The sequence below is a fragment of the Lytechinus pictus genome, chromosome 3 (assembly GCF_037042905.1).
Source record: "Lytechinus pictus isolate F3 Inbred chromosome 3, Lp3.0, whole genome shotgun sequence".
NCBI classification, from domain to species: Eukaryota; Metazoa; Echinodermata; class Echinoidea; order Temnopleuroida; family Toxopneustidae; genus Lytechinus; species Lytechinus pictus.
The window spans coordinates 24,317,945-24,329,882 of NC_087247.1; the positions used below are offsets into that span (position 1 = coordinate 24,317,945).

The window sequence follows — 11,938 nt, forward strand, 5'->3', positions numbered from 1 at the left end:
TTAGTGTCTTTTGCATGAAAATTGCCTAGGGTTAACAGTTCTCTCTAATTCCCTTAACCTTCATTATTGTCAGTCTAGGTTTACTGTTCTGTTTGCTTGTGTTTACTAGTTACATGTATAACCTTTTCCTGATATAGCAACAACTTGAAATTTATTTCTATGAAAAAGGGACTAAATTCCCAAAATGATAATTTATATGAAAAATCATGTAAAATAAAACACACACCTACATGATGTTTTTAATTGTCATTTTTGTTACCTGTATTGATGACTCTTAAACATAGTGGAATAATTAACTTCCTGAATGGAAACAGATTTGGGTGAAACAAAAACGAAGATTTATGAAGAATGAGCAAAAGTGGATTCGCGTTTCCTACTTTAACTAACACCACAGCAAATACAATTTCATTCATATAGGGTTTTATACCTACTGTGTCTATTTCAGTATATGCCCGGGATCCGCATTCAACAATTATTCCCTTCAAGTGGATTCCTCCTATTTCCTATGAACTATATATAAAAAAAGGATGAGTGAATATGATTTTTCTTGAGCCATAATTTTAAAATGCTTTATCAATATTATTTTCATCGTTGATATTTTTTATTTTATTTTATTTTTTATTTTATTTCATTTCCAGGTACACATACTCATAACAATAGTCAAATTCATTACAATGAAAATAATCATCATACAACATCCAATATACAATATCAATAAAAAAAAAGAAAAAAAGAAAAAAAAAAGAAAGAAAGAACACCAGCTAATGCCTGGGGATTATCAAAAGAAATCAAGTTTCTGTTAAAAGACTCTCCTCATTAGCTGGTGCTAAAAAAAGAACACTAACATTAAAATACAGTTAAACCAAATAACAAATAAAAATGACATTTGAAGACATAATTTGCTAATGCAGGTTTAGAAGGAAAGAAAGAAAGAAAGGAAGAAAGAAAGAAAGAAAGAAAGAAAGAAAGAAAGAAGAAAGAAAGAAAGAAAGAAAAGGAGAGGAAGAAAAGGAGTAAACAAGAAGGAAAGAAAGAAAACAAAAGCTGGATAAAAGTGAAAAAGGAGAAATGGTGAAAGCAAAGTAAGAAGAGAGGGTGGGAGCTTGAATGGAAATAGAGAGAGGTAGAATTAGTGTAGAGGGGGGTGAGGTGGCAAAATTACTGATATGCATTTTTTTTTCTTAAACGATTGATGGCTAGAATGAAGAAACTGCAATGTTTGAATTACACAAAAAAAAATATTGATGATATCTACATGTAAGTTTTTAATTGAATTTTGTTTAGATTTATATATTCATTTGTATATTTTGATGGTTTTATTTGAGCATCTCAATTTCACAATCATCACAATAAGGTATTTATCCCTCTCGATATAGCATTCTGAATGCATGCGGCATAACAGGGTAAATTGCAAATTCGTCTACTGCCAACTCGTCCACTCACCACACACATGGTCTACCTTCATTCAGTCTAATGCCATTCGATCCGTCCATCAACGTTTCGTCTAAGAAACATTTGGTCCAATAACCATTTCTTGATCCAATCATCACTTCGTCTAATCACCAGTTTGTCTATGACCATTTCGTCTCATAACCGGTTGGTCTAATATTCGTTCATTTTCATTCATTTTGCCTAATTAACACTTAGTCAAATTATACCAAAATAATGGCCTTTGGACTAAATGGCTATTGGACCAACTTATTTAGACGATATGGTGAGTGGACGAAATGGCAATTGGACCATGTGGAAATTGGACGAACTTATGATAGACCAAATGATAGTAGAAGAGTGGGAAATCGGGCAAATTGGCATTAGACCAAATGAAAATAAACCCATTGCCATAAGAGTGGCCCCGAAAGGGCAACTAATTTCTCAACAGTGGAAGTTGGGTCCAAGTGGAGTTACGACCATTTTTCGTTTAGTACCCCTCTGTTCCTCTCTGTCCATGTAGCAGGGGAAATCCACTCAAATAAAGTTGATTTTGATAGAAAGAGAAAAATGGAACGAGTAAAACGTTGAAAATGTAATTACTGTCGGATCTAAAATAAGAAAGCTATTAGATTTCTCCTATTTTTCACAAAACAGTCTTATGCACAACGCAGGTGAAATGCAATTATTGAGAGGCGACGATATCACTCACTCAGGGGCGGATCAAGGATTTTCCAAAAGGGGGGGGCAAATTTTTCGGAGGAAAATTTTGACAAGCCAAAAAAAAGGTTTTCAACCACAATTAAAGGATATTTCGTACCCGAACAAATTTGACAATCAAAATAAAAAAAGGGTCTTCAATTTAATTTCAAAAGAGGAGGCACACCTCTGTTTTAATGGCATATTTACATTACAAATTTCAATTTTGCTTCTCAAAGGGGAGGGGGCACCCCTGTGCCCCCCCCCCCTGGATCCGTGCCTGCACTCACTATTCCTTTTTATATTTTACTGTTTGAATTTCATTTTTTGTTGCAGATTGACAAAAGGGAGACTCCTCATCAATTTATAGCAATGGCAATTCAGGAGAAATGAACTTTGTTTCATATCATAATGGCGAGAAAATGAAAATATTTCATATTTCGTATTATGAAATACAAAATCAACACTAAATTCAACGAAAGGGAGTGATAATTTTAACCTAAAACAGGGACATGCTCAGCACTGAATCACATTAAAAAAATAATTGCATAGTACTGAATATAAAAGTAAGATAATATGGCTATATGATAAATGTATCTTGTCAATATTCTTCCTTTGGATGTTTCTTTTCCTCCTCCTTTGCCTCTCGGTTGCCGAAATAGTTATAGAATACTACTGCCGGTACCATGATGACGAGACCGCCGAGAACGAACGCCGTGGCGAGATTGAAAACAGGCTTCCAATGGAACGACGGGTCGGGATTGAAGAGCGTCCAGAATATGGCACCGAGTGGGGTGACGAGAGCCTGGACGATGACAAGATACACGGCACCTTCGGCGAAGCGGACGAGGAGGAAGATGAATAGATTGGCGAGACAGTAGCTTATGATGAAGAGGATGGCGTAGAGAACGGCATCGCTGCAGGTTGGGTACTTCTGACCGTACATGCAGTTAAAGCCATGCTTCAGGTTATCCCAGAATTCCGATGGATTGCTGGCCTGGAAAATCAATAACGATTACCATTATAAACACGAAACTTTTTTTTTCTTACATTATCATTGATAAAGTGATAGAATTCATGGTTATTTCGAAGAAAATAACCCGGGGGAATCCAGTCAACAGTGTTCTCTCTCTCTCTCTCATTATTTTTTTCTCTCTCATTCTCTCTATATGCGTTGCTCTATTTTATAGGTCCTTATTGTCACGATTGTATTCATTGATCGAACGATATTTTCCTTTGTTGCATCATAATAGCAAAATGATCGAAACAATTTCAGGTCTTCATAATGTAAAGTGGATTTCTAATATTAAGATAATGACAGAAAACTTATACTTACCGCTCCAAAACCAGGAATAAAATCTGTCCAGAAGAGAAGGCAAATGATTATTGTGCTGTAGAATTGAACCCAAGTCTGGAAAACTAGAGATTGTGTCTGCGTGTAAAAATAAAAATAAGGGGATAATAATCATTAAGAGAGAAAGGATAGATATTGGTAATGTATAGTGACGAAGTTGAACGCACCCCTTTTCCTACTTTTTGCCATCGTACCAATTAATGACCAGATTTCTGTAAAGATTGACAATCAATATTAATGTCGCTATAAAGTTAGATGTACAAAATGAAACTGAACTGAACTTAAGTGGAATAATGGCGCTGAAAATAAACCATGGAGCATCCAACCTGATCTCGTTTGAGTTCCCTCTCGATGAGTGTGTTGAGGATACCCAATGGCAGGAAACCAAGGGCGAACACGAAAGGCCAAAGAACCTGAGCAACACTAGTCCCATGTCCACCACCACCGCCGCCACCTCCGCTACCACTGTCAGGTTGATCAATGCTGAATATAACTGGCTCAAGAGAGATGAAGAGACCAATCAGGACAATTCCTGTGCATACCAATCGAGCTCGACTTACACCTATAAATGCATAGACAATAAACGATGATTAAGTACATTACTGAATTGACAAGTGACATGTTTTAGCTAGCTCGATCGCTTCACTCGCTCTTTGCATAATCCAACCCGTCATAATTATGTTTAGAACAGTTTTCCTATTTTTGATGAATTTTGATATGACACAAAAAGTTTTTAAATTAAGTCATTAACTTATTTTCGAAAAGGTAGCAGATTAATTCTGGTGCCCATCGATCTCCTCACTTAGAAAATAAATTAAAAGACAATGGTATATGCCACTAATTCTGCATCGGTGTAAGCTCACTGGCTTATTTTGTCACACCCTGTCCTGGTAAAAATTATCGATTAAGAGTGACTTCTACATCATGCTGTCAAGATGATGCCTTATTTCAGGATTGTCTTGTGAGATATACTTGATCTGTGTAACGGACACTATACTGTTTCCCTATTGTCTATTCACCTTTTCTTAAAATGATGTATCGGGATATTACGGTAAATGGGATAACCGAAGTACCCAGGATGGCCTGTAGCTGAGGACTCGTTCTCTCGGGATCACTGGCATACACCACCAGAAGACCATTCAGTGAATTCATCCCTCCCACCATAGCCATGACCCGGTGACTGACCGTCGACTTCAGACTCATCTCGGGATCGATGAGCTTGTTGATGGCCACGAGACCGAGAAAGAAGATGGGGAACCAGAGAGCAGTGAAGAAAAGAACCGGATACTCGTCCGTCGAGCTCTCCGTCACCATCGACGCCGAAAAGAGCGGAAGTGTGATCGCCATCATTAAGCTGCTCAACACCGTCATGATCGTGAGAAAGATGTTGAGGACAGTCAATCGTAGTCGACATGAAGATTGACCACGGAACCTGAAGTCGTAGTACTTTGCTGGATTGGCTGCGGGGGCATCTTGGTATGGTGGTGGTTGGATGTTGATACTGGTCTCATTGGGGCCTGGTTTTTCTCTGAAGAGAACACTCACATCTGTGTCATTTGCCAACAACGGCGCGCTGTCGTGATCCATGATTGTATCAGTACTATATTACTCGTTTTAATATTTCACGATTATCTGCATGTTCGGTATAAGGTTGTGAATATGAACGTTAAGGACAAAAATCAGTAGGCCTACATGCAAAAATATAATGTAATAAAAACAGTGGCATTTTGGCATAGGCTATAGCTGGTTTCATCAGTCCTCGGGGGGGGGGGGGGTCCGTATCCACTTTCATTCCAAATATATTGAGACAGTGCAATTGTTTGTTTAACCACAACTTTAGATCAAGGGACAATACATTTTCATAGGTACATCATTGTATAAAATTACCCAAGCAGTTGTTTTAATGATTGATTCAGCTCCAGTTATAAAATTGTGAAGTATTATTATTATTATTTTGCTTCTCTTCTGAGAAAGGGTCTATGTCGTATAGGCAAAAACCTTCCTTATTCAAGGATGCCCAAATGGGCACAATATTATTTTTGTCATATTTCCCCCCCCCCTATTTTTTGCTGCAACTTAATATGATGTTGTGAATATCCAATGATTTTAGCCTAACTTTTAGATGTCTATCTTTCTCCAAAGGATGGGAGCATATAAAAGAAAACCCAACCATCAGACATTAATGATTCGCAATTATTGGATCATAACTGCGGAAAGTATATAGGTCTAAACGAGAATAAAGGAGCAAGCAACATGAACAAGAAGATTGATAATTAATTGCAAGTTAAAACGCTAATATCCTTTTCAAACTAAATCAGGGATGGTAAAAATGTAAACTCTTCGAAACTTTCCATTTAACTCACCAAGTTGTACTTGGAAACCTGGGGGATTCACCCCCCCCCTTGTATTCCTGCATGTATATGCCCCTGACAAAAAAGCACCATGGGACAAAAACAAATCTATGTCGTCGAAAACGTAATCTCTCTCAAATGACTCCGGAAGATATCATTATTTGGGTATTAACGAAACTAACATTCTAGATTGGTTTATATTCAACATTTTCTTAAGTGTATTATCAATCATTACAACAAAAATTAGCATGAGTTAGATATTACATTATTAGTCAAATGATAACATGGTATATAGACCCGATAGGATAGTCCTCTGTGTGTCTCATATTTTGTATACAAATCCTAATTTGAATAAAGAGCATGTGATCTTATTAGAGACGTCATTCTGATAATATCTTGCCCAATGCAGTGTCCCAATATTTTAAAGCCGCAATTTCTATCTACTCATGTTTCATTATGTGACTGGAATAATTTGGAGACTGGTTTGAATAATAATTGTTTAAATTAATTCAAGTAACTTACAGCTAGGCCGTCTATATGCACGTTTATTGCCAACTATACTACAATGTTGACTCCGGGAAACCAGTAAACAAAATAATGAACAAAAATAGAAATCAAAATAAATACTCACCCAATTGCTTAGTTCGTTTTGATGAATGTATCATAAGGTTTCATGTTAGGCGTATATCATGTGTACTATACACTTTATACAGAAAATAATTTTCATTACTTTCTATATAAAGAAACCCTTTCTGTAGTTATAGGTCATTAAGTGATCACGAGGAATCAGTATCGTTATATTGCTGCTGCTTTTTTATTACTTTTCGTTGACTCTGAACGCAGTAATGCAATTGTCCAGTGACTAATGCCCCCCAAGTCAAACAAACAAATCAGTACTTTGAACCTAACTGTACGTACAGTCAGGTGACTATTATAGTTGCAAGCGAATTTATCCACCCCTCGCATTTTGGTCATCCTTGCGAATCGGGTGATGACATTACTAAAGTAGATAACATATGATTGAATCCCGGGGATTGAATCATAAATCAAGGTTTATAAGTCAAGCGTTGCAAAGTCATGTCCGTCGGTTGAAACATTTTGCATACTGTATAAAGTTTTCCTATTAAAAGTTTTAGGCTAGCAGTAAAATAGGCCCAAATGAACCCGTTTTTTGTATACAGATCGAGGTCCGTTCTCCATTAACGAAATGGAATAGTGTCATAAAATGATATGAAATTGGAATATACAACGTGATCATACCCACTTCATTTTATCACCCGGTACCCCAACGCATATAGTAACTGGCCTGGATGAGGTGAGCAAGGATTGATGGATTGATTTGCGAAAAGCAGGAAGAATTAAGTATAGCACATATATTAAGTATAGAAAGTCGAGATGGCTATATATAGTACAAGGGACAATTCGCGAAACTGAATGACAAATTGACAATGTTTCAATATCATAAATCATACATAAATTCCATAATGGAAAAAAAATCATTCTCACGTCAATGTTATGTTTCGGTATGCATTTTACATGGATGGATGGTAAACAAGCCTACGGGGTGATCTAGCTGCCTTAAAACCACTGTTATACCAGTCGAGGGCACATTCACGTTCGATATAGAGATATTACATGGGTGGATGATAATTAATAATAGGTGCAGTATAAGAACCACAGAATAGCAGCATGATAAAATAAAACAATAGCGAGTCCCCTGGGAGCGAGTCATTCTTGTTTAACATGAATTTTACACGATACATGAGAAGATTGCGTATAAGCAGCGGAGAGAGTCGCCTTATTTGCTGCAAATCATACTCGTGTGATTTCCAAAACTTTATTATTTGTTATATCAGGGTGGGTTTTGTTTTGTCCGATGATTATCTAAGTCAGTGTTAGATAATGAACTTTACATAATAAGTGTATATTGACATGTTGCTTTTAAATAAAATATTATTAAGAAGCTTCATAAAACTACAGCACAACAGTTATTTTTTCCCTCTATATAGAAAACTAAATGGCGTAAAATTTTCGCAGAACTGATTTTTAAGTAAATAAATACAGGTGAGGGTCGTTAAGGGTTAGTTCACCCAAAATAATGAAAAGGTGGTATCAAACAAACTATAATGCTGTCAATTTCATTAAAAATGGGTGTGAAATAAGAAAGTTATACATTTTAAAATTCTACTTAATTACAAAAATGGAGTTCGGACATAAACTGGTCGGGCATGGCCCTTGGAAGCGGGGGTGTTTAAGCACCCCCAAGATTTTCTCCTTGGGATGCTGCTTGTGTTATTTTTTATAGGCAGCACCCCCTGGAAATCTAGAAATCCAAAACGACTTACATTTTTTGATGGAAACCTTTTTTTTTTACTTGTCGAATTCTTTTTGGAACAAAACCACCTTCTTTTTGTCGCGATTTTTATTTTTATTTATTTTTTTTTTATTGGGGGGGGGGGGGGGGGGGTTGTCAAATTTGAACCAGCACCCCTATAACAAAAACAAAGAAAAAAATCGTTCCCGTACAGGGCCCTGTGGTCGGTATGCAAACGGGGGAATCAATGACGTCACTCGAATGTTATCAATTTCCAAAGTAAAGTCGAGTCAGTCATATTTATACCGTTCATTCAGATATACATTCAAATATGATAATGATTAGTACACATAACATGGAGTTCACCGACAACATTTATGCAATTATGCAATGTTATCAATTTCCAAAGTAAAGTCGAGTAAGTCATATTTATACCGTTCATTCAGATATACATTCAAATATGATAATGATTAGTACACATAACATGGAGTTCACCGACAACATTTATGCAATTATAAAAAGATGGGTAACGTCCTATTTTTCCTTTTTTTCTCTCTCTTATATTTGGGCCGCTAATAGGGGGACGCGCCCGCTTCTGCCCCTTAAATCGGACTAGATGCAATTCTTTCTCATTGCGGCAAGTGTACACATAGAGACATGAGGACGCCAGGATTTTTTATGGGAGTGCGTTAAAATATTGATAAATAGCCCCGCCATGCAGCATCTGGGCACTTACGGGATTGGTACATTTTGCAGGAATGGCGAAAACTATATGCCATAGACTACGGCACAGTTTCAACTTTCACCCAATCGGATGACAGGATTAGAGCAGAAGTGTTAAAAGTTGTGAGGGGGATAGGCATGGCTTATATGGGACAACTTTGTTTTTAAAAAATATATGTAATAGTAATAGTTATAACGGTATATTTACCCAGGGTAGCCACTTCAGTTACGAAAATTGTTCTCCCAGCGGGCCCTGCTATTGTTAAAAAAAATAGAGTCTTAACATTAAAAAAATAAATTCATATTTCGTCCAATTTTTTTTATGTTGGTGGGGGGTCCATGCCCCCCCCCCCCATCTGTACACCAGTGGATTAGGGAAAGAATCTTAAAGTGATTAACATAAAGCAGGGATTCTCAAAAGATAGGACTCCCATGAAACCTAAGAGGGCCAGAGTGAACTGAAGACCAGTGGCGTAATGTGCCCAAAAGTCTTAGGGGGCAGATATGGCGAATGTCTCAAAATTTCTATTTTTAAGATGCGAGTTTTGACCCTTTAAATAAAAAAAAATCTACATTTTGGAAGGACTTTGACATATTAGTCAGAAAACAATGTAACTATTTCATCAATTCCCCTCGGGTCCTTCATTCTTTCACTATCTTTCTTGGTTGTGAAACTTACTATTGACTCTGGCTGCATTATGCAGCCAGAGTCAATAGTAATCATGAAAGAAATTTATATTAACTTATTAATCATATCATTTTAACAAATATTTGAAAGAGAGGAGGCAGATAATGTACGTTGTTCTAGTAGTAACTTTTGCCGTCAAAGTGGAGCTGTATATCAGGCATTAAGTTTCTCTTATAGTGTATCACTTTCAGCGGGAAAGTGACACTGCCTATGGGCAACAAATTGCATAAATCTTGGTACAAAATGAGTCATTGTCAGCTAGACGAAGGTATACTGGCTGGCCGGTGCAAAAATCAAGGTTACCATGAGTTCTTTAAAATATTCATTGTGGAAAATGTACCTGTATATAAGTGTGGGATGCCATCTGTGCAATTAAAAATTGATCAATTCTACCATCAATAATGGACCAAAGTTTTCAAAGATAACTAAGCTTATGCATAATGATTCTATTATTGAAGATAAAGTTCAGATGGCAAATATTTTCAACAATTACTTTTCACAAGTTGTGATTTAAGCTCTCTAGAAGTATACCAACAAACTCCCATTCATTTCATCAATATCTGGGGGATAGAAATCAAAGTTCTATGTTTTTCTCTCCTACGAACGCACAGGAGATAATTAAAATTATATCTAGCCTAAAATCAAATAAAAGTGCAGGATTTGATAACATTGATAACAACCTTTTACTAAAAACTATGAATTATATAATTGACCCTCTTATTTATATATTCAATTTGTCATTATCATCGGGAAATATTCCAAAATCAATGAAAATTTCTAAGATAATACCAGTCTTCAAAAAAGGTGATAGTTCTTTAGCAAGTAATTACAGACCGATTTCATTGCTTACAAACTTATCTAAAATTCTTGAAAAATTGGTTCACATACGAACCATATGTTTTTTTAAAAAGCACAACATCCTATCCGATACTCAATTTGGTTTCCGGGAAAAGAGTAGCACTTCCCACGCAATACTTTCTTTGGTTCAAACAGTTGCCAAAGCTTATGACAAGTCTTCGAATACGATTGGTTTGTTTTTAGATTTTTCAAAAGCATTCGATACAGTTGATCATAACATTCTCCTTTATAAACTTTCTCATTATGGAATAAGAGGGGAACCACTAAAGTGGTTCAAGAATTATCTAACCGGGCGTTCACAGTTCGTTTCACTTGATTGTAATATTTCTGAACGTAAACCTGTCCTTTGTGGAGTTCCACAGGGCAGCATTCTTGGCCCACTTTTGTTCATTACTTATATAAATGATATTGATATGTCATCTAGATTGCTCCAATTTATACTTTTCGCTGATGACTCTAATATATTTCTGTCGCACCCCGACCCAGAGCAATTGACGCAAATATTCAATGACGAACTAAAAAATGTGTCTAATTGGATAACAGCTAACAAACTCTCTCTTAACCTAGAAAAAACTAGCTACATGCTATTTAGCAACAAGATTACGAGTGTACCAAAAGATGTAATTTTAAATGATATTGTCATTCAAAGAGTGCGATCTACTAAATTTTTGGGACTGATCATTGACGACAAACTTTCTTGGAAAGCACATATTGATAATATTTGTAAAATCATTGCACGCAACATCGGTGTCATTAGAAAATTAAGTTACTTCTTACCCCATTATATTTTGTTATCATTGTATTCAACGTTAATTTTACCTTACTTGAATTACGGAGTTGTTGCGTGGGGTAATGCAGCGAATTATCAAATTAATAGACTTTTTATTTAACAAAAAAGAGTGATTCGTATTATTAGTCATGCAGAATTCAGGGCACATACAAATATTCTGTTTTTGAGAAATAAAGTCTTGAAGATTAAAGATTTATATTCTTTTCAACTCGGACAGTTAATGTTCAAGTTTATCAATAAACAATTACCGTTACCTTTTAATAATATGTTTATAAAAAATGATACAATTCATAAACACTTCACTCGCCAGGCGAGTTCCTTTCATTTACCTCTGAATAGAACATCGTTTGCACAGAAGACATTTGTTTTTACTGGTCCAAAATTATGGAATTCTTTTTCAAAGGATATTATACAATGTAATTCAATACACAATTTCAAAGGAAAACTTAAAAAATATCTTCTGAATTCATATTAGATTATCGTTTTTTCCCAAAGTAATGTAATTCAGAACTTAATATGTAAATGTGTTTATTAATTTCTCTTTGTATATATGTTTAATCGTTTTATGATCTCTGTATACAGTGTATACTGAATCATTTATTTTTATTATTATTTAATTTTATTTTTATTTTTTTTATTCATTATATATATATATATTGTTTATTTCTTTATTTTATCTTATTTTTAATTCATAAAATTTACTTATAAAAGGGGGCCTTCACCCTACAAGCTC

General features: G+C 35.6%; 1 protein-coding gene across 1 annotated transcript; it reads right to left on the reverse strand.

Annotated features, from left to right (window-relative positions):
* Positions 1 to 241: 241 nt before the first annotated feature.
* On the reverse strand, positions 242 to 6,704 carry LOC129256445 (uncharacterized). Its single transcript, XM_064096678.1, has 5 exons — positions 6,464 to 6,704; positions 4,501 to 5,113; positions 3,808 to 4,043; positions 3,464 to 3,559; positions 242 to 3,124 (listed from the first exon to the last, which is right to left on the reverse strand). The coding sequence occupies exons 2-5, from the start codon at positions 5,066 to 5,068 to the stop codon at positions 2,729 to 2,731; spliced, it is 1,296 nt and encodes a 431-aa protein (XP_063952748.1). The 5' UTR covers positions 5,069 to 5,113; positions 6,464 to 6,704; the 3' UTR covers positions 242 to 2,728.
* Positions 6,705 to 11,938: the final 5,234 nt, after the last annotated feature.

What these genes read in the sequence shown, in the direction of transcription:
- LOC129256445 (XM_064096678.1), bottom strand. Translation starts at nt 5,068, where the DNA reads ATGGATCACGACAGCGCGCCGTTGTTGGCAAATGACACAGATGTGAGT. An exon ending in GGGAACTCAAACGAGATCAG is followed by an intron (nt 3,560 to 3,807) that starts GTTGGATGCTCC and finishes TTTTACACGCAG; the next exon opens with ACACAATCTCTAGTTTTCCA. An exon ending in TTATTCCTGGTTTTGGAGCG is followed by an intron (nt 3,125 to 3,463) that starts GTAAGTATAAGT and finishes TTGATTTTCCAG; the next exon opens with GCCAGCAATCCATCGGAATT.